The 27,446-nt window shown below is 35.2% G+C and overlaps 1 protein-coding gene across 3 annotated transcripts; it reads left to right on the top strand.

The window, feature by feature from the left end:
- On the top strand, positions 1–26,758 carry LOC112049420 (synaptic vesicle glycoprotein 2B). Of its 3 annotated transcripts, XM_024087294.2 has the most exons (11): positions 9–380; positions 640–706; positions 6,065–6,289; positions 7,287–7,449; positions 13,629–13,810; positions 17,120–17,304; positions 17,930–18,090; positions 18,711–18,885; positions 20,255–20,529; positions 23,179–23,306; positions 25,026–26,758. In XM_024087294.2, the coding sequence occupies exons 3-11, from the start codon at positions 6,094–6,096 to the stop codon at positions 25,091–25,093; spliced, it is 1,533 nt and encodes a 510-aa protein (XP_023943062.1). In that variant the 5' UTR covers positions 9–380; positions 640–706; positions 6,065–6,093; the 3' UTR covers positions 25,094–26,758. The 3 variants fall into 3 exon arrangements, with proteins under 3 accessions (XP_052744376.1, XP_023943062.1, XP_023943061.1); XM_024087293.2 differs by lacking the exon at positions 640–706 and having other exon boundaries at positions 11–380; XM_052888416.1 differs by lacking the exons at positions 640–706; positions 23,179–23,306 and having other exon boundaries at positions 1–380.
- Positions 26,759–27,446: the final 688 nt, after the last annotated feature.

Genomic DNA, 27,446 nt, shown 5'->3' on the forward strand with positions numbered 1-27,446 from the left:
CATAATTCAAATATGTTGCGAAATTTTGCATACGCAGATGATTTCTATTATCGTGTTTGTTCATTAAATAACTAGTATTTGTTATATTTGCGAAGTAATCGCTTTATTTATTACTAAAATCGCTGAGTAAAACACAGATTGTGCTTAGTGTGATGAGTGGGCTAAGAAGCGACGCATGTGTTCAAAACATATTACGTGCATTTAGGTGTATTAATAGATTTGTGCATGACACGTGTGAAATGAAGAGATAAAAATTTATGGAAGTGTTTTCTACAAGTGTTTGTAGTGTTAAAAGTATGAAAATAAAGTGATTTATTAAAATAAAATATTGTAGTGAATTTTGTATCTTAGGGAAATGGCGAAAGTTTTATCAAATAAAGGTAAGAGTAACAACAAATTATGATAATTGTCTGCAACCCATAGCGTATCAGCATGTCAATCATCTATCTCGAGGTATGATTGAAAAGGTTCACAATGTTTCTGACGTTTCAAAAGTGCTTGTAAACGAAGCATAAATGAATTTTGATTTTGATTTTATGAACATGAGCTACTAACAGACTTTTCCAGTTTTTGCCAGTTTCTTCATGTAAAGCAACAACAGTAAAAGTAGTAAGCAGTAAAGAAGACCTTATTTTTCAGTGAATAAGACCGTCACTTTTGATTTATGACGTTACTTTGACTGTTACTTGGGATGAAGAAACTGACCGTAAGTAGCTACTTCGTTTTCAACGTATTTTCGTTTTGTTTCGTTAAGTTGTCTCACATTGTTTTTTTTTTTTAATGAAAACACTCGTGCCACCTTATTAACGTAACTTTACGTAAAGTTTCATAAGTATAGTGGTGGTTGTAGCAAGTAGTAATGTTATTAACGAAAAACCGTTATGTTAGGTGATCGTAAAAATCTGTTTTTACGATCATCTAACACAACGGTTTTTCGTATATAACACTATCTCTTGATAAAAGGATGCTGACAAAGTCATTTTAGTGGACTCAAAGGTGATTACAAAAATAAGAAAACTAATGTCGAACAAAGGTTACGATTCACAACACTTGTCAGAACAACTTAATTAAAAAATCATACTGTAACCAAAATAAGACCCTACAATGGCAGAGAATGACCTTGAGTGACGTCACGTACTTGTGAACGATGTGAGTAGGGTTAAAGGCGCCTTTGACAGATATCTAGCACTCCCCTTTTCCACTCAAGTCACTCTCCCTGCCCATCAACCAAGTAATATAATAATAAAGAATTACACAACAAGAGATGTGGACGGCTCGAACGCCACGAGCGCACTGAAGCCGTCCGCACCGCAAGTCGTTGTAACACGGCGATAACAGTCATTTAGTTTAAATAACCATGTTTGATGATCGAAAAAACGAATATACCTACCGAATACCTACCATGAAGAGCAGTGTACTTACTGTATAAAGTTCGTGCGCTGTAGCATGGTGCGTCCGTCAGTTCGTTTTACTCTTGAAAGTTGAGAATTTTCTTATTTCTCTACTGTACCTGCACACCTGAGGATTTTCTTATTTCTATACTTGTGTGATAGACTTCACACACGTTTGTAAATTATTGTTTAGTCTGGGCATTGAGCCAGCGTGGTGGACTATCTGCCTAACCCCTCTCATCCTGCTCAACAGTGAGCCGAATATGGGTTATTAATGGCGATGATAGAGCCGTGATAGCCTAGTGAATATGACCTCTGCCTCCGATTCCGGAGGGTGTGGGTTCGAATCCGGTCTGGGACATGCACCTCCAACTTTTCAGTTGTGTGCATTTTAAGAAATTAAATATCACGTGTCTCAATCGGTGAAGGAAAACATCGTCAGGAAACCTGCATACCAGAGAATTATCTTAATTCTCTGCGTGTGTGAAGTCTGCCAATCCGCATTGGGCCAGCGTGGTGGACTATTGGCCTAACACCTTTCATTCTGAGAGGAGACTCGAGCTCAGCAGTGAGCCGAACATGGGTTGATGACGATGGCGATGATGATGAATCATTGATAAGTATTAATTATTCGTATTCTAACGTTGTTAGAACCATGCAGTTGAGTTATAACTTCTATCATGTGTTTATCCTTAAATATTTTCAAAATTAATGCTGACTAAGTGTGATTATTAACTGACATTTAGTTACAATATACTTATTGATGAAACGTAAATATATTTGCAGTGTTAGACAAACGCGTTTACGCTGACTCAGAGTGTTATCTCTGGTTTCAAATCGAGCTGACCACAAGAATGGCATAACCAGCAAAACACTATAAATCAAAACACACTTATTCTACTGTAAGCCAAAAATACTTTTAACTTAACCTAAATACTTAAATATATTTATAACACATTTGCACGTAAAGTATCGCTTAGATTGCATCATCACTTACCATCAGGTGAGATTGTAGTCAAGACTAACTTGTAAAGAATTTAAAATCTTTTTACAAAAAAATTCGATCGACACAAAAATAAACTATAAAGCGAAAAATAACATCACATGTGCTATATTCTGATCACTTTGAGGACGGTGCCAAGCCAAGCGTATTAATTGAAATCGTTTCTGAAAGAACCACAGGAAAGAACCATCAGAAAATCCTTAAACTTTATGATTTATAGTGCTGGAGTCGAGAAAAAACATACGCGTCGAATTAATTTCATTAATTTTTTGAAGTCTATTAAAACTTGCAAGTAATATACTTGCATCATCATCATCATCATCATCATCATCATCATCATCAGCCGATGGACGTCCACTGCTGGACATAGGCCTCTTGCATTGAATTCCAAACAAAACGGTTTCGAACCGCGAGCATCCAGCGGCTCCCTGCAACCCTCTTGATGTTCTCAGTCCACCTAGTGGGGGGTCGAGGAACACTGCGCCTTCCGGTGCGGGGTCGCCATTCCAGCACCTTGGGACGCCAACAGCTCTTCGAACTATGTGGCCTGCCCATTGCCACTTCAGCTTTGCGACTCGCTGAGCTGTATCAGTGACTTTGGTTCTTCTGCGGATCTCCTCATTTCTGATTCGATCACGCAGAGAAACTCTAAGCATAGCTCGCTCCATCGCCCGCTGAGTGTCTTTGAGCCTTCTAATAAGGCTCATAGTTAGGGACCAAGTCTCGGATCCGTCCGGAACTGGCAACTCCACATCTCAGCAGTTAACCAAGTCTCGGATCCGTAGATCATCCCCGGCAACTCCACATCTTAGCAGTTCTAATCAGAAACGTTGACGCAAAACTATAATATTTATTTAGTTTAACTTTAAAAATACTTGTTTATGGTAAAAATACATCAAACGAGTTATCAACTGTGTTACTGGTGTATCCATACTAATATTATAAAGAGGTAAAACTTGTGGTGATGTAGGGTGTACTCTGAATGTATTGAACCGATTTTGAAAATTATTTTACCACTAGAAAGGTACATTATTTGCGAGTGTCATGGGATATTATCCCCGTGTTCTCACACGAAACTAGTATGAAATAAAGATAAACCAAGTAAGTATTTGAATCTTTCAAACCTAGGAACTCCTTCGGACGTCCGCGACGACAGAGATTTTAGGTTCCCACCACGGGAAAGAACCGTCAGAAAATCTTAAAACTTTATGATATAAACTACTGGAGTCGAGAAAAAACATATTTGAAAACGAATTGAGAACCTCCTCCTTTTTTTGAAGTCGGTTAAAACTTGCAAGAAATACACTTGCATATAATGTGAAATTCAAATGTTTAGGTATATCTATGCTGATTGCATTGTTCTATTTTTGGTGAATTGTATTGGCACATGTCCAAATCCAAATATATTCGCGTTTGTATTTTGTCAATCACTAAAAGCCCGCTTGGTTCTGGTGTTTATACTTCGTGACATGTGTTTTTGGGTTCGAATCTCCAGTCGGACGATAAAATGTAGTGTTCCTTTTTTTTTCAAAAAATAGCAACAGGGCGTTGGAAAGGTGGTGAATGGTGATGTTATTGTGGTGACCACGTGTTTGTTGATGGATTTCTTAATAAATTGAAGATAAAGTTACGAGTTTCTTGAGTACGGGTGGTATTTTACATTTTTACCAGCAACTTTGTAAATACAAAGAGTAGACACAAATTTTATACCAATTTACAAATTTCGATAAGTGTACAAGTTTTTAAAATGACGATACACTTCAGCTCCATACATTTTTTTACAGAACAATTTTTATGAATCCGATCATTTTTATGAAAGAAAAATAATTAATAGATAAATTCAAAGCTTCTTCTACAAAACAAATAAAACATTATTAAAAAAAAATTAATAAAAAAAATTCAACCGACTTCGAAAACATAAAACATACTAAACTAAAAAGCGAAAAATAATATCATTCTAAGTTCTATATATCATATTATGTACTAACTGATGACCAGTTTGACGGCACTGAGGTAACAAACTTTAAAAAAAAAACGCGTCAAATTGAGAACCTCCTTCTTTTTTTGAAATGGGTTAAAATAGTAATATAGTAATAGTAGTAATATAATACGCTGGTAATTTAATCCGTAATGATTAACAAAAATCAGATCGTTAAAATCTTATCTTAAAGCAGCTATCTCATTAAAAACCTGTTTCATTAAAGAAATATTTGAAAAATCCGAAAAAAAATACAACTTGGTCACCCTAGGGATTTTTTTAAAACTATTCAGATTGGTCTTTAGATGCACCAAAATGAATGCTAGATACACCATCGTGTATCTACCATTTGTGTTTAATCCATTAATTACAGGACACTCTGTATATAAATATATTCGTAAAACAACATTCCACATGCATGTTGGAATATTTCTACAAAAAAGTCCGCGATGGTAATTTCAAAACAAAATGTCTTACTATCGATTTTCTCGCTCACAGAGCGACTCTGTGTTTTGTGAATACCATATGTGACCTAAAGATGCATATCTTGATACCACATGTGGTTAACATACAGGATGTTCTTTTTTGCCACATGTGGTTCACTTGGTAAATTATTTTTCTATCTATCATTGAACTTGCAATCGTATGCAGTTGCATAATTGTATTAGTTCAGGCATTTCCGTGAAATTTTGATTCGGAGAATTCAGCTTTTGATTTCGCATAAAATCAGAAAGTGCCGGAATTTTTATCCGAGCGAGTTGAAATTTTACAAATATTTTACACAGGTTCCTGTTTGCTTTGAGTATAATTTATTAATTAAGTTTTAATTTAATTGCCCAAATCAAATGTACTTTTTAAATTGATATAAACATTTTCTTTGGAATTTTAATTATATTTCCTTGTATTTGTTCGTTTGAAGTGTCCGCCTGTGTAGGGACTAATATGGGTAGAATCAACACCGAGAGGCTATAGGTTCTAACCCCACTCATCATCATCATGATTATTATCAACCCATATTCGGCTCACTGCTGAGCTCAAGTCTCCTCTCAGAATGAGAAGAGTTAGGCCAATAGTCTACCACGCCCAATGCTGATTGGCAGACTTCACACTCGCAGAGAATCATGAAAATTCTCTGGTATGCAGGATTCCTCACGATGTTTTTCCTTCACTGTTTGAGACACGTGATATTTAATTTCTTAAAATGCACACAACTGGAAAGTTGACTATTATCGGTATCATCATCATCATATCAGTCAACGGACGTCCACTGCAGGACATAGAGGTATTTTGTAGGGACTTCCAAACAGCCACCTGCATCCAGCGAATCCCTGGAAATCGCTTGACATTGTAAGTCCACCTGGGTGTATAGTCGTACTTGCATCTAAAACCGTCTTTTTTTATTTTCTACAAGTTAGCCCTTGATTACAATCTCACCTGATGGTAAGTGATGATGCAATCTAAGATGGAAGCGGGCTAACTTGCTAGGAGTAGAATGAAAATCAATACCCCTTTCGGTTTCTACACGACATCATACCGGAACGCTAAGTCGTTGGCAGTTCGTCTTTGCCGATAGGGTGGTAACTAGCCTCGGCCGAAGCCTCTTATCAGCCAGATATAGACCAATTAAGAAAACCTAAATCATACCACTACCCCACGGAGGCCGTCAGACTTGAACTATTTCTTTTGTTACAGCTCAACCGAGCAAAGGCGATGGAGACGCAATGAAGGTTTTAGAAGACGCCCTGACGCTGTGTAAATTTGGAAAATTCCATTTGTTGCTGCTCGCTGCTACTCTATGCTCCATCTTTGCTGCCATGCTGGTGACCACGACGTCATCGTATATCCTTCCAGTGGCTGAATGTGACCTGAAAATGACCATAATGTTCAAGGGATTGTTAAATGCGATACCGTTTTTAGGTAAACTTTATGACAAGTATTTTTAAATGACAGTAATTTGATGATAGTAAGCTAGTTGACACTTTTTGAAAATGTTAAATAGTTCTAACATTCTACTAAACATTTTTTTTTAATTTTTTGAAACGTGATTACATGAAAATTTTAGTAGGTATATGTTTGTGGCAGTAAAATCCAAAACGGTTGTCAGCCATGATAGTATATATTTTAACTGTTTAAAGACGTCACTATAACAAATCCCTTACAAACGAAGCGTTTGACAAAAATATTAGTTAACAGTAATAGTTTGACATTGTGACGTCACAAAATGGACGACAGATTTTTTCACGTTTCAAAAATTAAAAAAAAAACATGATTTTTAATTTAAAAAAAAACATTATTTTTAATTAATTTTATAAGAAATATAATTTAACTTTTATTAATTAAAATATCGAATAACGATATATTTCAGTTCCCTGATCCATGTACTATGCGAAATTAATATTGTTTACATTAAATTTGACATGAGTCAACTATAACTTGGCAGTTTCGTTTGTAACACTCCCGATGGTCTGCGCGCGCCGGGGGGCGTGTAGCGACGAATGAAAAACCCACGACTGATGTACCTCACTTTCCCGCACGCACGATTTCACACCCGCGCAGTCTTTCCCCCGTCGCCCGCATATCATGGGAGTGTCATCAATGAACTTGCCAGACTATATCCTATTGTAATGACGCAGGCGTAGAAAGTCGTATTATAGTGTTAATGACACTGTACCTAATATGTATATGGCTTGCGTTTATTACAAACTAGCTGGCGCCGCGCGGTTTTACCCACGTGGTTCTCGTTCCCGTAGGAATACAGGTATTATATATAGCCTTCCTCGATAAATGGGCTATCTAACACTGAAAGAATTTTTCAAATCGGACCAGTAGTTCCTGAGATTAGCGCGTTCAATCAAACAAACAAACAAACTCTTCAGCTTTATAATATTAGTATAGATATACATTTTCTTTTCAGGACAAATAGGTGCCAGCCTCTTTACAGGGTTCCTAGTGGATACGTTTGGTAGGAAAATATTTTTGATAGGCGGAAACGTTGGGATATTTATTGGCACTTTAATAGAAGGGTCGAGCCAAACTTATTGGATGATGTTGTTTATAAAACTCATTGAAGGTATTTCGTAAGTACCCCATTTATAATATTACTATAGTAAAAAGTACCCGCCATGATAGCCTAGTGGATATAACGTCTGCCTTCAATTCGGAGAGTTCGAATCTGATCCGGTCCATGCATCTCCAGCTTAACAGTTAGGTGCGTTTTAAGATTTTTTTTTATTCTTTACAAGTTAGCCCTTGACTACAATCTCACCTGATGGTAAGTGATGATGCAATCTAAGATGGAAGCGGGCTAACTTGTTAGGAGTAGGATGAATATCCACAACCCTTTTGGTTGGTCACTGGTAAAAACCAGTCAGAAAAAGTAGTAAGTTCGTTAAACCTTATCCTAAATCTAAAAAAATATTTCCAAAAATTTGATTTTCAAAATTTTTGTTTTTGATTTGCCACCTGAGAACTTAACCCCTACAACTACATCTACATCCACACATATGTAATTACTATTCCAACTTAACGGTTTCTGTGTTCGCGGCGTTTTTATACGTATACTCCGCGAATAAAAGGCTTTTAGTGAATTTGTTGTTGGCAATGATAATTTTTTATCATAGATCGGCTACGTCCCTACAAAATCACCGCAAAAAGTGATCCGAATTAATTATTCGGATAAAAAAAAATACAACCGACTTCAAAACCTAAAAACGTACCCACTAAACTAAAAAGTGAAAAATAACATCATAATATGTTCTACCTGCTGATCAGTATGAAGGCGGTGCTAAGCCGGTGATGTATTAATTCAAGCCATGTGAGAATATCTTACAGATAGATTTTGCAGACAGTGTTGTTTCATTTGGTCCTGTCAGAAATGGCTTACATTAAGACAACACCGGCTAAGCACCGCCTTCATACTGATCAGCAGGTAGAACATATTATGATGTTATTTTTCACTTTTTAGTTTAGTGGGTACGTTTTTAGGTTTTGAAGTCGGTTGTATTTTTTTTATTAAAATTTTTATTATTTTTCCATTTTTAGTTAGTGTAAAAATTTATCTCAAACGAATACATCAGACCCCTAATGACAGTCACAACCCATCTTGGTACAAAATTCTCAGCAATACAAATTAATCAAGCCCAAGCACAAGGTAGCTACCGTAAACCGTCAAGGGGTTCCCTTAATTGACCTTGGTCTTCATCATCAGACTCCTAATAAGAGACATAACTCATATAGGTAGAAAGTTCTCAGCAATAAGAATTAATCAAGGCCAAACTCAAGGTAGTTACTGTAAACTGTTAAGGAGTTCCCTTAATTGTCTTTGGTCTTCATCACCAAACCCCTAAACGACAGTCACAACCTATCTATATCGAAAGTTCTCATGAATACAAATTAATGAAGCCCAAACACAAGGTAGCTGCTGTAAATCGCCGAGGAGTTCCCTCGTCTGTTTTATGGCTCCATCATCAGATCGATTTTAAACCTTCATGAAATTGTAGTGCTTAAAAGTACTAAATTGAAAATTATACGAACACACTAGACACCCATGTAATTTTCAAAAGTTCCCCTCAATTTCTCCAGGATTCCATCATCAGATCTTGATATGATGGCAATGGGACTAAATGGGGATTACACCGTTTCAAACAAAAAAAGAATTTTTGAAATCGGCCCAGGCGTGAGTAATCGGTGTACATACATAAAAAAAAAAAAAAAATACCGACCGAATTGAGAACCTCCTCCTTTTTGAAGTCGGTTAAAAAGCTACAAAACTGAGCGCACACATGCACAATTTTGTCTTTAATACCATTATTTATTTAGTATATATAGTTTTTACACTTCCTGGATACACAACTCGACATTGTAGACGATATTTAGGTATTATTTGTTTAAATAACGTTCTTTGTTGACCACAACTAACATTGAGAAGTGGAAATTTCCTCTTTTGAGCACCTCATTTTTTAACACATCTAACAGTATTTAACATCATTGGTTGCAGGTATAACGTTTATTTAATTAATGATAAAATATTTCAACAAAACAAACATGTTTATTTAATTTCAAAAATATTTTAAGTGTCAATTAGTTAATACAGTAAACACGATACTTAATTTAAAACCAGATTTGAAGCCTTTGCATTCAATTATTTTCATGTACTTGACCGAGGTTATTTAAATCGTAAGCAAATATCGAACTATATTAAACATGAGGAAGAGGATTTATTTTTTATTGTATTGATAAAGTCTATTAATTTAAATATGTTTCAATTATGTAACTTGCCCTCACAGATTTATCAATAACAGGCAGATAGAGCGTACGCAACACGAAAGTGTCGTAGCCGCTTCGAATAGGAAATTTAAAAACGAATACATTCTCGATTCAGCATGACACGAAACGTCGTACCTTTCAATATTAATCAAGAAAAATGGCGTCTTATGTTTTTAAGTATATTAAAAACTGTTCACAAAAATTAAAGAAATAAGATGGAGTATTTTTATTGGTAATTAGTGATTATTAAATTAATTTACGTAATTGATGTTAGTGTTAAATTTTTAAATACAAATTATGAAAAAAATTGTGTATTCCAAGTATGTTGATGTCAAGGAGACGCGTGAGGTTCGGTTTTTTTATGGGTTCAGCACGCTGCTTGTAAAGACTCATTCTGTATTATCTTTATTCTGTGCTTGCTCTGTTAATTTGTAACTATTATAAGTCAAATATTGGTAGCTGAACGAGACTCACTTCCTGATTTTCGATTGGAATTTGGATCCTTGCGTAACATCGGGGACAGTATCAACAAAACTTGCGTATAACTGGCAGCGGTGTAATAACATAGGAAACTAGTGTTTGACGGCCGCGTGGCGCAGTGGGTAGTGACTCTGCTTTCTGCATCCACGGCCGTGGGTTCGATTCCCACAACTGGAAAATATTTGAGTGATGAGCATGGGTATTTTCCAGTGTCTGTGTGTATTTATATATTATATTATATTATATAAGTATTTATATGTAGTATATAAATGTATATTAATATTATTATATCAACTATCTTAGTACCCATAATACAAGCTACTCTGTATGCTTACTTTGGGGCTAGATAGTGATGTGTATAGTTTAAGTACATTTATTTTTTATTTATTATTGTTGGAGTAAAGTTGTTAGGTATATAGGTTGGTAGGTAGTATAGGAACTCCTAAGCTATACAACACTAGCGGACGCTCTGCGGTTTTGCCCTTTACATGTGGGGAATATGGGATTCAATATAGCTTTCGATATTTGATGATAATATAGCTCTGTATTAGTAAAAGAATTATTAAAATCGGTTAAAAAAATATTCGGTTCCAAACAAATAAACAAAAGGTCTTCTCTCCTTATATTTTTTACTAGCTGACGCTGCGCGGTTTCACCCGCGTGGTTCCCGTTCCCGTAGGAATACGGGGATAAAATAGAGCCTATAGCCTTTCTCGATAAATGGGCTATCTAATACTGAAAGAATTTTTCAAATCGGACCAGTAGTTCCTGAGATTAACGCGTTCAATCAATCAAACAAACAAACAAACTCTTCAGCTTTATAATATTAGTATAGATATAGTAATTCATCGTGCTCATTTTTCACATACTTTTGAGGTACATTTAAAAAAAGCTAATTTATTATCAGAATACTAAACTTCCCCATAATATTTTAATAGTCTAGATAAAATCTTGCACTGTTAAATTCTATAATGATTATAAAATTTATCACATTTGACATGGTGTAATTTGTTATCAGCTATATTGTTCAAATAGCAGCTTCTGATTACCCAAGACCTATTTGTACAAAGATAATTATCATCTCTTGTCAAAGATACGTAAAATTAAATAATTAATGAATCGGCTTTTTTTTCTGTAAACATATAAGGATAAGTATATCCATATAACTTGTTTATGAAAGTTTCGATGTGGCATTTGATTAGTATGATTTTCATTTTACAAGGGTTGTTTCTTTACTTTTAAGCATCATTAACAATTAAATATAGTATCTAGTATCTAGTGTTTTGACGGCCTCCGTGGCGCAGTGGTATGCGCATTGGATTTACAAGACGGAGGTCCTGGGTTCGATCCCCGGCTGGGCAGATTGAGATTTTCTTAATTTGTCCAGGTCTGGCTGGTGGGAGGCTTAGGCCGTGGCAAGTTACCACCCTACCGGCAAAGACGTACCGCCAAGCGATTTAGCGTTCCGGTACGATGCCGTGTAGAAACCGAAAGGGGTGTGGATTTTCATCCTCCTCCTAACAAGTTAGCCCGCTTCCATCTTAGACTGCATCATCACTTACCATCAGGTGAGATTGTAGTCAAGGGCTAACTTGTAAAGAATAAAAAAAAAAAAAGAAAATGTAACTTAAATCTAACTTTAAAATTTTATTTGCTCATCTCGATAAATATATTTAAAAAAAACATTAAAAAAGTGAAAATTGCAATCATAATAGATAACTTATGTTTTAAAAGAATCGTCAACGATTGGAGATACATTTGAAACACTAAACTAAACTATTTACTTGCTTTTGAAATCAATCTCATGTCAAGTAAAAATTCTATTTTAAGTAGGCTTATTTTATATATATATAAAGAGATTACCACTGCTTCGGATGGAAGGCAGGCATTACAATGTATCTTTTCAATACTGTTAGAATAATAGTGTATACCTACTAATAGTAGGCTTACTTTATATATGTAAAGAGATTACCACTGTTTCGGAAGGTTGGAAGGCAGGCATTACAATGTATCTTTTCAATACTGTTAGAATAATAGTGTATACCTACTAATAGTAGGCTTACTTTATATATGTAAAGAGATTACCACTGTTTCGGAAGGTTGGAAGGCAGGCATTACAATGTATATTTTCAATACTGTTAGAATAATAGTGTATACCTACTAATAGTAGGCTTACTTTATATATGTAAAGAGATTACCACTGTTTCGGAAGGTTGGAAGGCAGGCATTACAATGTATATTTTCAATACTGTTAGAATAATAGTGTATACCTACTAATAGTAGGCTTACTTTATATATGTAAAGAGATTACCACTGTTTCGGAAGGTTGGAAGGCAGGCATTACAATGTATATTTTCAATACTGTTAGAATAATAGTGTATACCTACTAATAGTAGGCTTACTTTATATATGTAAAGAGATTACCACTGTTTCGGAAGGTTGGAAGGCAGGCATTACAATGTATCTTTTCAATACTGTTAGAATAATAGTGTACACCACGCTGGCCCAATGTGGGTTGGCAGACTTCACACACGTAGAGAATTAAGATTCTCAGGTATGCAGGTTTCCTCACGATGTAATCCACCATTTGAGACACGTGACATTTAATTTCTTAAAATGCACACAACTGAGAAGTTTGGAGGTGTATACCTACTAATAATAACAAAAATTATAAGATAATAAACGATAAAACTAGATCATTGAAAGACGAATCTACAAAAACCTTGCTTTTAGAAACCAGGATGCAAACATTTCATCCGTTGTCAATGAATAAGATAATATTGCAGAAAAGTGACGGCGGAACTAAATTTATATGTATTTCCTGAGCACACTTCCCAAATGCATCGACTATCAAGTATCAATGCATACATTAATATTAGCGTTAATGCGCATAATGATTATTTTTTTTTTGTTTCAAGGCATTCGATAAATTAGAACTAGAACTGTAGCTTAGTGGTACGTATTATATACGTACCTACCTACTTAAAAGTGTTCAAGCAATGAAGAAAATAAATTAATCTTCTTCCAGTGTCTCTTAAAATAATTAGATTTAAAATTCTAATAAAATAAACGCTAATAAAAAGCTGTTTTTTACATTCTTATGATGAAAGTTATCTTAGAGGTAGGGGTCTGGTAGGGGTAGGGTAGGGGTAGGGTAGGGGTAGGCTAGGGGTAGAGTACGGGTAAGGTAGGTGTAGAGTAGGGAAGGGAGGGGTAGGGTAGAGGTAGAGTAGTGTGGAGTAGGGATAAGAAAGGCGAAGCTTGACTGGGTTGGCAAATTTATTTATAAAATAGATACATTTAAATTTACAGAATAGTGCTAATTTATAGATATAGTGCTAATATATTAGTGTTCAAATGGAGAACTTAATAATTTTAAAAGCACTTTAATGACAGCTCGTTTATAAGTAATTATATTTACGATTTAGAAGATGACTCGCATTAATCCACGAGTTAAACTTAATATTGCTAAAATGTATTTTTAATTATTATAATTTTTTTTTATTTTCAGATTAAGTTTGAGTTTTAGCGCTATATCGTCAATGCTCTCTGAGTTCACACCGTTTCATGTAAGAGATAGAGTACTGCTGGCTTACTCGGGTTTTGCCTCTACTTCTCTGATCATAGCAGCATTGCTAGCATGGGTATCTCTACCCCTTCCTATACATGTGGTTGTATGGGAGGGATACTTTGGTAAGTAAGACTTATTGTTATTCATCATCATCATCATCATCATCATCATCATCACCATCATCATCATCATCATCATCATCATCATCACATAAGCCAATGGACGTCTACTGCTGTACATAGGCCTTTTGTAGGTACTTCCAAATAATGAACCTGAGCCGCCTGCATCCAGCGAATTCCTGCAACTCGCTTGATGTCGTCATATTCATAAATATATATTAGAATTAAAGACAAAATTGTGCAATTTGTGATTTTGTAGGGACGTAACCGATCTATAGTATAAAGTTATCATTGGTTTAAATAGTTTCCTAGTATTTGATATGATTATTTTTATAGCATTTGATATTTTTCAACAATAACAATGCGACTGCACTAGATAACACTTACATAATACTTTTTTGATTGCTTATCGCTTGAATGCAATTTCACTTGATGTTATAAGCCAACTCAGATAGTATTGACATCGGGTAAGATAAAAGACACAAAAATTAAAAAAAATGTGTTGTTATGTCGGTTTTTTAATATTTTGCCATTTTCCTATGAAGGTGTTAAAAAACCCGCGAGGAACAGCTCCTGGGGGAGGTACAAACAGACATGACTGTCAAATTATAGTAAACGACACTTTTATCATATTGTGTCAATTTTAATACAAGTAACATTTTCGAAGGGGAAAAATTTTAAATTAGTTTTACTAACGATAACAAATAGATAATGTACCCGACTGTGACGTCTTTATTTTTAAGCTATTGCATAGCTTTTATCGCGTGAATTTTATATTTTTAAGTTATTGCACATACACATAAATTTATCCAGGTTTACGAGGTTTAATTAATAAACACTTTGAAATATAGTTTTAATAAATAATTGTGTCATAGATAAATAAAATTCACTATAAGTATACATATGTAAACAGCCACCTTTCTTGGTAGCTGTTTTCTGTGGCGACTGACAACTGTCAACTGTCACCTGTCACCGGGCTTTTAAGAGGGAAAAGATTGTCGTGTCATTGAGGACTGAGATGTTAAAAGTAAAACTAATAAATATTACATTGAATAGAATGATTTTCGTCTACATTTTTTAATAGGTCCCGACTGTTTTCTAATTGCTTTCTACACTTCTGGACTGAGCTTGTTTTTTTTCTTTTCAGTTTTTGTACCATTTATGCAGTCGGGTTTTTTTATTTGTTTAATTAATTTATTTATTTCACACTTTTTAGTTAAGATAGATGGTGAATTTCGGATTTATTTGTTACGTTTGTTACATGTTACAAATTACGATAATGTATACGTCCAACCGAAGTTAAGTAAATATGTAAAAAATCTACGGAACCCTCGGTGGGTGAATCCGACTCGCACTTGTCCAATTTTTATAATAAATATAAAATTTAGTCTATTTTAGGTGTTCTAAAACTTCACTTCATAAACCTCGCACCCATAGTCATCCGCCTCGCGTATATTGCTAGATAATTAATAAATAACGTTTTTCTAATTGTAGTTTTTTTTAACATGGCCATGATATACCATTTTGAAATCCTCTCAAAAAGCCCTTGAATTTGATACCCATGTTGCAATATTAAAAAAAAAATTTTTTTTTTCACCTCGAGTCTATAGCGTCTCACAGTCGTCTTGTTGGTAATTTTTAAATTTCACCTATCTAAGAACACTTGGGTTATTAAGACTAATCTAACTATATCTTAATTACGAAAATCCGTCCAGCGGTTTGGAAGATATGAGGTAATACAGAATATTACATACATACATACATACATACAAGATACGCGCGAAAAACATAACCCTTCTTGCAGTCGGGTAAAAAGTGGATAGAATTGTGTATCAAAGGACTTTAAAACAACAGTGATTATCTAATTAACAGTGTAACAGCTTTAATTGTTGTTTTATATTGTTATTTTAACATAAATAACATATATAAAACAACAATTATAACTGTTGCTGCTGTATAAATAACATTATACATAAATATCATAATTGACAAAATTCTAGAATTAATTTGTTCGATTTATTTTAAACCTTACCGAATATATTGCTGTTTGACGTCACAAGGCCCTTCTCTAAAGTGGGCGGTACCCCTCAAGCAATTACAACGTCATCCGCCATACATTTTATCTATAAAATAATACGAAACTTCATATGCGTGACACATGACAGCATCTGTCACTGTACCCTTCCTATCTGAAAAACACTATAGCGGATTTTTTAAATAAATTCCAAAGAAATGGCTCGATAATGGTTTTCAACTAAAAGGTCCCCTAGTTCGGTTCCCGGTTCAGCATTTTACATTTTATAGATTGACTCGAGTGATGCAAAGCTTCAGTCATGGAATGCTTAATTCATTAACGATTAAAGAAAGTATTTTTCCGATATTTTATACGTGTTATGTAGGTACTACAGTGGACCTAATAACAGTGCAGCCACAGTAAATATATACTGTGGTGCAGCTGTAGTGTATTATATCATTATGGTATTAGGTTCAGAGTAATAAATCTTTCCTAATCAAGAGTCTACATAATGTTATTCAGAAGAGCAATGATTTTGAGATAAGAGGAACATTTAAGATAAATACTGATGTTGTATGTTCTGTGTACTTAATCATCAAGATTGTGTTGTTTGACGATGAAAATTATTATATTACTAGTGCACGGCCGCGACTGCGTCTGTCTTGCATTCGATTTATTTTATCTATATAATTATTTATTTTTTACTTTCTTTTTAAATTTTTAACAAGGCTTATAAACTACAAAATATACAAAACATTATCAAAATTAAAAAAAAAAAAAACAATTTTGATTGCCCAAGCAACCAGTGGTCAGGGCTCCAGAGTGAAGAGGAGGCTCTTTATATTACGGGCCGTCTCAAGTGTCACTGCTTTCTGTATCCGACTCTTGATCCAATTTTTCACTATAAGAACATCAACTGCAACGACTATCATTACGTTACCGCCACATGTCGGTAATCTATATTTACTAGTAATACTAAGGGATGCCAGTGACTTTCTACGCATGAAATTCTATTTTGCACAAATCATGAGGAAACCATGGATTTTTAAAGGATAAGTGTAGCCATTGTCCATGATCCTTTATCTACCAGTAACTACGTACGTACCTCGTTAAAACGGCTCAGCCATTTCAGAAATTATTCCGGACAAACAGGCAGACAGACATAAAAATTTTAAGAAGCTTGAAGAAACCAACTCATAATGAGTTGGTTTCGTGAAAGCACTTAAATTTTGAAAAACTTGCAGACAGACACTTATATTTTATTTATATGTATTGATATTATTATTTTTATGTTTCAGAATTGCACGCGTGGAACATTTACCTCTACATATGTTCAATATGGAGTTTACTGGCGTTCATTCTGTATTACTATTTACCGGAGAGCCCGAAGTTCCTCCTGTCGCATGGCCAGGAGAAGGAAGCCTTGGAAGTACTCAAAACCATATACAGTATGAATACTGGGAACGATCGAGATTCATTTCCTGTAAGTTCTTTTAAGGCATATCATATTTCTATCAACATCATTAGCATCATTATAATCATCATGAATTTTTATCTAGATTATAACTATTATCTCCTTTGTGCCCTTAATTTTTGGGTTATTAGTTTGTTTCTCATAGTTGCACTTTTTTAATTTAGAAGTAAAATAGCTTTATGGTACTGTTACAAATGATAAAAACGTGCTACTAAGTATGCTAGCAAAAAGCATGCTATTTTTAAGTATGCTCCTGAATAAGCATGCTCAAAGCATACATTCTAATTATACATGCTAATTTATATCTATCGCTCCTGGGAGAGATGAAGGTGAAGAGAATACAGAATAGTTATGCTGATCGACTAGCATACTCTATAAGCAAACCTGTTCAGACGCGCTAAAAGCACGACCTCTTACACCCGCGCAGCAAGTAGCATGCTCATAAATCGCACGACTGTTGATTCTTGAGCAAGCTCGAAATAAGCATGCTCATTATTAGCAATGTTGCGATATACATGCTAATAAGTAGCAACTGCTCAATAGTAGCATGCTTTCGTGCTTCAAATGAGCATGTGTAACAGTAGCTTCAGATTATGCATTAGATCCGATAATAAAGAAATTATTTACCTTTCAGATCCTATCATTCAACACGTCTGGAACTATTAAGCCGACTGACGTCATAAGCCTCAAGAAACAACTGGTTAACGCCCTGATCGAAGTGAAAGAACTCTTTAGGAGACCCCTAATTTATAAACTTCTACTGTTTTCATTCATTACTTTTGCAGGACTTATTGTGTGAGTAGTTATTTTTAATGATGATTAGATTAATTCTTATTTCTTATGCGTATAGTTATTTCATCTCAGATAGAAGTTATGTCTTCGCATGTACCTATTATTAACGTGTCTTGCAAGCGTTCTATATATTTTATCAGTAAAGTATCAACTAATATTTGAAAACGTATTGTATTTAACGCTTCTTATTTGTTTAATTTTACAGGGCACTTTGTTGAAAGTGTTTCTTCCATGCCCTGCAAATTTTTGACTCTGTTAATGTGCTATAGTTTTTAATATTCATCATCATCATTATCAACCCATAGTCAGCTCACTGCAGAGCTCAGTCCACCACGCTGGCCCAATGCGGGTTGGCAGACTTCACACAGAGAATTAAGAAAGTTCTTCGGTATGCAGGATTCCTCACGATATTTATTCCTTCACCGTTAGAGACACGTGATATTTAATTTCTTAAAATGCACACAACTGAAAAGTTGGAGGCGCATGCTCTAGACCGGATTCGAACACAAATCCTCCGGAATTGGAGGCAGAGGTCATATCCATATATACGGCTCATTCTTATTATTCGCTAGTCTTTAATATTACTATCAAAGAATATACATAAACAAAAATTTACTATACAGATTCACATCTCTAAGACTATGGTACCCGCAGATATCCACCATAATCGAGAACTACAGCAAAAGCAACGGAGAGTCAGCGCCATTTTGTGTAATGATTACTGATTATATGGAAGGACTGAAGGAAGTACAGTCTAGAGCAATGAGGAATATGACTGAACCGGGCATCTGTATACCGGTATGTTAATAATGGAATATACAGCAATATTTGTTGATATTACTGTTCTACATGACGATAATCTGGTTAAAGCCGAAAAGGAAAAAGTATCAAAATACTTGGACCTTGCTCACGAGATTACCGCCATGTGGAATGTTGAGTCAAATATTATTGTTCAGATAGTTGTTTCAATCAATTGTCTTATAGAGAAAAGCTATCAACATCTTAAGAAGCTTTCGCTTAACTGTTGGATCAAGAGTCAGATACAAAAGTTAGTGATTCTTGAGTCGGCGCGTATTGTGAGGAGGTTCCTCACTTTGGAGCCCTGACCGGTTGCTTGGGCACTCAAATGTCCCGCAGCGGGAGGGTTGTTTTTTTTATAAATGTTTAATAGTGTTTTGTATTTTATATTTATATTGACATTGTTAAAAATTAAAAAAAAAAAATAATAATAAAGGAGAGAATCACTATACAGGATCACTGAAAACGTATAGCGATCCCCATAAGGGGTGATAGTAGGGATCATTTATTATTAAATTGAGTTGGGTTAAATGGGGCAAAAATGTACCGATTTTTAAAAATTACCCTGGGATAGCTCCTCCACTACCAATCCACCAATAAGGTGATGGGTCTATCTCATCCGAAAATCTTCAATTACAAATTATACGGCATACCTGTTCTTTTTTATATTGTTTATATTATTGTTTATATTATATTGTTTATATTATTTGTTAACAAACAAAAAACATCAAAACAACCGTTAAATCCATTTTGAGTTAACGTTTACCCACATACAAGGACGATACTAACGGAAACCCGATTTCGTCCGCGTGGAAATCAATTTAAACTTTCAAGCCCTGTTTCACCCACTTTATGGGTTGATATTTCAAAATTTTTGAATTACATTATGTTTCGATTTTTTTTATGATTTATGAACAAATTTTTAAAACTGTAACTCTAAAAACGAAGGACTTTCCACACAAACTTTCAACCTTTATTTCACCCCCTTCTCATTTTATTTTCGCAATAAAAAGTATCCTAACCTAACCTCCGTATTATGGTATTAAACCGTGCCAAGTTTCATTTGAATTCATTCAGTAGTTTCAGCGTGATGACCAAATACCAAAAAAAACACGGACAGACACAGACAAAAATCGAAAAAAAAAATTTTAGCTTCAGTATCGACTTTATAATGCCCCCCAACAAAAAATTTCAAAATATCTTCAATGTACAGAATGTACAGAATTCGTATTATAAGTATAGATTCTAGATGGCGCTAATAGTACTCTATGCCACGGTAACGTTTGGTGTTACAAATGGTATAAGTAAAATCTCAAATTGCGAATAAATGTATAGAATTCGACCAGATAGATATAGATTTTTTTTTCAGAAACTGAGCGGCAGTGAAACATACATGAACGGAATAATATTGGGGTGCATCTCGCTGGTATTCGTGGTGATAAGCGCGTGCCTCGTCAACAGTGTGGGACAGAAAACACTAATGTTTATAATCCTGATACTGTGCTCTATATGTTCTGGCTCCTTGTATTGGACCAAACAGTCCATAGTGATCGCTGTCCTCATGTCAGCGACTTGTGGACTGTTGCAGACAGCGCTGAGTTTACAGCAAAACCTCTTTGTTAGAGTGTTTCCTACGACGTTACGGTAAGTTTTCCTTGTTTTATATCTGTTGAGTGTATTTTATCCTCAACAGTTGTCGTTTGTTTTATAATATTTATTATAAAATAAACAACACTGTGGATTTTCGTCCAGCTTCTAACAAGTTAGCACGCTACCTTGATAGACTGCATCATCATCTACCATCAGGTGAGATTGTAGTCAACAGCTAACTTGTAAAGAATTAAAAAAAATGTTATGTAACTGACTAGCATACGCCCCGCGTTTTCATCTGCATAGTTTCCGTTCCCTTGGGAATAGGGGGATGAAATATAGGTATATATCAGTTCAGTAGTTTCAAAGATTACAACCTTACAAACTTTACCTCTTTATAGGTAATAATAAAGTATTGATAAGATAATTTATCAATGTAGTTAATTTTTAATTTCTCAATTAATCTTACATTACCCAGATTGGGTTGGGTAAACCTAGATGTTGTTATAAGCCGCAAATAAAAATGAAGTTGCTTTCATTTTTGGGCTTTACCCTAAAGCTTGAGTAAACAATACTAGGTAGGTTTACCTAGGTAAACTTAAGTTACATAACCTTCCAGCATCACCCAAGAAGAACATCAATTCAATCATTTAGAAAAATTTCAGTGTCGGATTTTTTTTTGGTTTCGGATATTTTTTGTTTCAATAACGAATATTCGGTTGGGTTTTCGATGTTGCATGTATTCGACTAATTCTTGGAAGTACAACATACGCAGTAGTAGAGCCTTTATGTGAGAGAATTTCGCAGGGGAAGTTCTACCGTCTTACTTATTTGCATAGCTACAGCAGGCTAATTCACTATCTTTGACGTGTGCTAGTTGACATAATACGAAATTGAGATAAGATTATATAAACAAATGTTATATGGTGCATAGTGGTGGATATCATATATGTAAATGATATTTCTCAAAAGAGTTGATGTTCATTTTAATAGGATGATAATAAAGACCAAAATAGTAAATAGGCCAGCAGGTGGACTATTATTTACGGCGTATAGTAAAATTGCTATTCATTGTGAACAGTATTTAATGTGTACAGTTTATATAAGTCTCCTTACGGATTTTTTTACTATAGCTACAAGTTAGCCCTTGACTATAGCCAGACCGAGACTAATTAACCCTACCGACAAAGACGTACCGTAACAGTGACATTAAACACTGCCTACGTGCCTACAAAATCACCGCAAAAAGTGATTATATTATATTTATGTAACCACTAGCTTTTACACATTCTAAACACACAGTTCGACATTATACTCGTAGATAATATTAAGGTAAGTATTATTTGTTGAATTAACTTTCGTTGTTTACTATGAGAAGCCATAATTCTGCGCCTCAGTTTCGACGTGTTAATAACATATCTACTAGTATAAAATCTTTGACGGCAAACGATTTAGCATTCCGGTGTCGCGTAGAAATCATCAGAGGTATAAGTAGAATAAACACGTACCTCTTCCAAATAAGCCCGCTTCCATCAGACTTAGTGACGTTGCACTAACATCAGATGAAATCACAGTCAAGGCATATATTATCATTAAATGAAAAATTTGCACTCCTTACCAAGTCACAGTGTGAGGGACGAAGGCCATTGATATTTACGTAGGTACGATGCGATCGTAATAAAATATCGCTTTGTCTTTAAATATAACCCAGCATTTTAAAATTTCATTTCAGTTGCAACTCGACAAAATATATTTCGATACTCAAACTTATACAATAACACCCACTCATATTGAGTGCTTGAATACCTTTTGATAAACTATTTGTATACCCGTAAGTGTATTAATATTTCCTGCCCACATGTGAACAGTTTTAGTAGTCGTATCTTTAATCCATATCTCTAGACAGTTCTGTAACTATGTCTTGTACAACTCGCAAATGCGAGTTCCAAATTCACTTCTTTCTTTTTCCACACTATACCTACTATAGATAATCATCATGAAATGATTAATTATAATTACACTCTCGATCAAGTCATCAATATTCTCTTTCAGTGCGCTTTCATTTGAGTATATTTGCAGACATTCGGTTATTCTTCCCCACTTTCGATCCCCAGAACTTTTAACCGCTCAACCGTTTTTCATTAAACATGTCTAAGAACACTCGCAAATAACATTCATACAAAACAAACTAAATTTTAAATCGCTACATCCATTCGGGAGCTATGGTGCCATCTATGGACAGACAGACACGTCAAACTTATAACACCCATCTTTTTGCGTTGGGAGTTAAAAAAGAAAGATGGAGGTGAATTCGAAAATTTGCCCTTATGAGTTATACAAAACATCGTAACAGAATAGTCCTCCAGTATCCTCTGAAAATGTATTTATATGACCATGTCACATCGTCAGAGGTGTGGTCCATTGTTACCAAGAAAGCTATTGTAATCCAGTTACATTATATTGAAATGAATGAAATTGAATGAAAACGTAAGAGTTAAAAATTTATTTCAGTTGCAATATTCAGAAATATAATTTTCAATATTCAATATTACGCAATCACAGCCACTCATATTGTGTTATACAACAAATGGTGCCTTTTGATAAACTATTTGTATGCCCGTGGGTGTAAAAACATTTCATAACCGCACAACAATCCCCTCTTTTCATTTTACATGCAAATATATTTATTTTTATTTATTCCAGAGCATTGGCTGTTTCAATAATTATAATGGTCGGTCGGATCGGATCTCTGAGTGGAAATATCATATTCCCTATATTGCTGAGCATGGGATGTATGGCTCCATTCATTGCTACGTCTCTTGTTGCGCTTGGTATGTATATGGAGTCATTTTGTTCTATCTGCATCGATATAAATCGATGGATGGGCTCCTCCATACTATAGAAGGAACAATTTTATGTCATTACACAAAGACGTGCACGCACATCTTATTTTATTCTTTTGTGTTCAATCTGCATCGATAAAAATCGTTAGATGGGCCTCTCTATATACTATAGACGGAACAACTTTATACCATTATTTTTTTTTTTCATTCTTTACAAGTTAGCCCTTGACTACAATCTCACCTGATGGTAAGTGATGATGTATAGATGGAAGCGGGCTAACTTAGGAGGAGGATGAAAATCCACACCCCCTTCGGTTTCTACACGGCATCGTACCGGAACACTATATCGCTTGGCGGTACGTCTTTGCCGGTAGGGTGGTAACTAGCCACGGCCGAAGCCTCCCACCAGCCAGACCTGGACCAATTAAGAAAATCTCAATCTGCCCAGCCGAATCGAACCCAGGACACCACGGAGGCCGTAAAATTACCCAAACCATTACACAAAGACGTGCACATCTTATCTTATCGTAACAAGCGCATGCTGTGTGACGTGGACTTCAAAAAATATTTAATAATTGTGCGAAACCAATGACAATTCCGCGACGCTTTAAGGCCAATCTAACGATCTACGATCGATGGTTATCTGTGTGTTTTCATTTTTATGTTATTCTTTTTTGTTTCGGAATTTTATTACAAACATTGCATATATTACCCACAAAATAAAGAATGATACAGAATGAGCAGCGTGGATAGGCCGGTGAAATCAATAAAAAAAAAACAAACGCGACACGTCTCACATATATCTACCAACTTTTTTCGTAACTTGTATTTCAAGATTTAACACTAACAATTACGTAAATTGATATCATAATGGACGAGTATTCAACAGTTACACATAGGTGTAAGTCTTACTCCGGCAATATGACAGCATTATTACTTTAGGGACAATCTTGCCATAAATATGCTAATAATATTGCCTACAATATTGACAATTGACAGTCCAGACATCTTTGAGTAGTTGCGTAACATACGTGCAACTTTCATTTATTTGCCTTTTTCCCCTGGTACTTGGCCAGCTGGGTTATTCTGTAACTCGGTGTACCATTCAAATAGTACGTCACTACATCGTTTTTCATCATATTTTCGTAATTGTGATCATCCAACATAGTTATTTCAACGAAATTATCTTGTCTACATCAGTTTACATCATTTAAAATCATTATTTTAACGAAAATACGTAATACGTAATTAACGGTTTTTCGTTGAAATAATCTTACTAATTTATACTGCCTACTACTTAAGTAATTTCCTTGAAAATACGATTTTAAGTTATTGCATAAACGAAAATATGATGTAGTGACTCATAATTTGAATGGCACACCGAGATACATAATAGCCCTGTAGCAGGGTTATTGTAGCAGGTGTCACAGAGCAAGTATCCACAAACTAGCACCTGTAGCAGGGTTATCATGTCTCAGGTGTCACAGAGCAAGTTTCCACAAACTAGCAAGTATTCAAAGCACATATGATGCTACTCAAAACCTAAGAACTTAAGGAGGATGAAACTGAATCAGTGAAATACCTAATAAAATGTATCAGATCGCACTGGGATCTTACTCTACTTGTGCTTAAAGCCTTAAACGCTGTTGATGTTGATGATGGAGCTTTAAGAATAAACATTAATTTACAATGTTTACACTTTTACAGGCTTGGCGGGGCTTGTTTACTTTCTGCCGAATGTAAACGAGGAGAACAAAGCGACTGGTGACCAGTGAACATAATATTAGTACGAGTACGAATTGATTCTTACAATAAAATTCCTCCCAGTTTTATATGAATACATTACGTCATAAGAGCCATACGTCATAGCTTAATAAAACCACTTAGCATTTAGGATTCTTTGTGTAGACGTCTGTACATACTCCCACTACAGTTCGTTTCATGTAGAATGGTGCGGGTGACAGTTTCACTCTTGGAAGTTTGCCGCGATTCACGATAATAGACCGGATAACTTCATACTGACGACTGTTACCGTACCCATGCTATCTGAATAACACTTTACATCACTGTAGCGTCATGCCATTGAGGCAAATCAGGTGCTGTTTGGCTCTATTAATCTATGACCTAAATATTTAATCAAACACAAATTATTAATTTCATAAAATATTTTTTACATAGCAGTACCTGTAAAGTGTTTGGAATCATTCCAACTAGACGTATATAATACAGAATAATTAAAATATATATATAGTATAATTTTAATGTATCAACTATAAAACTATGGGAGGTTGTATTTGTTAACATATTATCAAAATTATTGTTACTGTGATAAAGGACTTCATCGATTTAATAGTAAATAAGTAAATTCATTGATCAAATTCCATATAAGACGAATTCAAACTTATAAGACTCATTGCATCATCATCATCATCATGTCAGCCGATGGACGTCCACTGCAGGACATAGGCCTTTTGTAGGGACTTCCAAACATCACGATACTGAGCCACCTGCATCCAGCGAATCCCTGCGACTCGCTTGAGACTCATTTAATAAGTAGTTAAATTCGATACCGGATGGCTTGTTTATGATAAGACTGTTTAATCAATTTGGTTCACGCTTCATACAACCCATAATTGAGAGCCCCGGTTTTATTTAAGGGTTCAAAAAAATACTCGGTCATCTCCCTAGACGAGTTCAAAATCAATCAGACTAAAGCCGGATTTATACTTGCCTGACGTGTCGTGTCGTCACGACTCAGAACAGAATCGGTATCATACATTTTGTATGGCAACGTTTACACTTATGTGTTGTGACATGTCGTGATGGCTTCTGATGTGCCGCATACAAAATGTATAATACCGATTCTGTTCTGATACGTCGCGACACGACACGTCAGAGATATGTAAATCCGGCTTAATTGACGTCATGACGTGCATTGAGCCAATTTTTAAAACAAAGCTAGGTATCTGAATAACATTAAAATAGTTAGATACCTACTACAGGTATACTTCGCGCCACGAAAAAAGTCCCGTAGATGCGGCGCTAATGTTTTAATGTCGCTCATTGTCATTGGGTAATGGCGGTCTATAATAGTCATTTGTGTAAAGCGCTGCCTCAATTTTAGTTTTCTGGATATCTTTAAGCAGAAAGCGCATCTTTCGTATTTTTTTTTTCAAAATTTTTGATTCAGTAGTTTCGGAGAAAAAGGGGGGGGGGGGGGCGCTGTCAATTTTAGTTCAGGTTTTAGCCGCGGGACTTTTCTTGTGGCACGGAGTCTAGTCTATAATTAGCGATACAAACCCAAAAATACTTTATATTTGACGGTATTTACATTTTTATTATGTTAATGAAATTCAGTACAAAAAGAAAATTATGTTTTGTAAATAAAAAAAACTATTCTAGATTGATAAGGGACAAAAATAATAAAATCCTGGACTTTTCTTAGTGTTTCATTAATTACCTTAATATTATCTTAATTACTTAGTGAATTACAAAAGACGTGATAGCCCAGTGAAATGACCTCTGCCTTTCGATCGGAGGGCGTAGGTTCGAATCCGGTCTGGGGCTTGCACCTCCAACTTTTCAGTTATGTGCATTTCAAGAAATCATCTGATGGTAAGTGATGATTCAATCTGAGATGGAAGCGTGCTAACTCTTTAGGAGTAGGATGAAAATCCACACCCCTTTCGGTTTCTATACGACATCGTACCGGAAAGCTAAATCGCTTGGCGGTACGTCTTTGCCGGTAGGGCGGTAACTAGGCCCTAGGAAGGCTTCGGCCGTGATTAGTTACCACCCTACTGGCAAAAACGTACCGTCAAGCGATTTAGCGCGATGTCGTGTAGAAACCGAAAGGGGTTTGAATTTTCATCCTCCTTCTAACAAGTAAGCCCGCTTCCATCTTTTAATGCATAACAACTAGGCTAGGGCTTCCTTGTAAAGGAAAAAACCCCATCCAGTATCAGCTTCTACTAAAAGTTATCGAAGAATACTAATTACTAATTTAATTTCACAGCAATGCTCTGTACTTACTACTGTGTAGTCATACCCATTTAGCGCGATGTCGTGTAAAAACCGGAAGGCGTTTGAATTTTCATCCTCCTCCTAACAAGTTAGCCTTCCTTCTAA

Source organism: Bicyclus anynana, chromosome 22 (genome assembly GCF_947172395.1).
Source record: "Bicyclus anynana chromosome 22, ilBicAnyn1.1, whole genome shotgun sequence".
NCBI classification, from domain to species: Eukaryota; Metazoa; Arthropoda; class Insecta; order Lepidoptera; family Nymphalidae; genus Bicyclus; species Bicyclus anynana.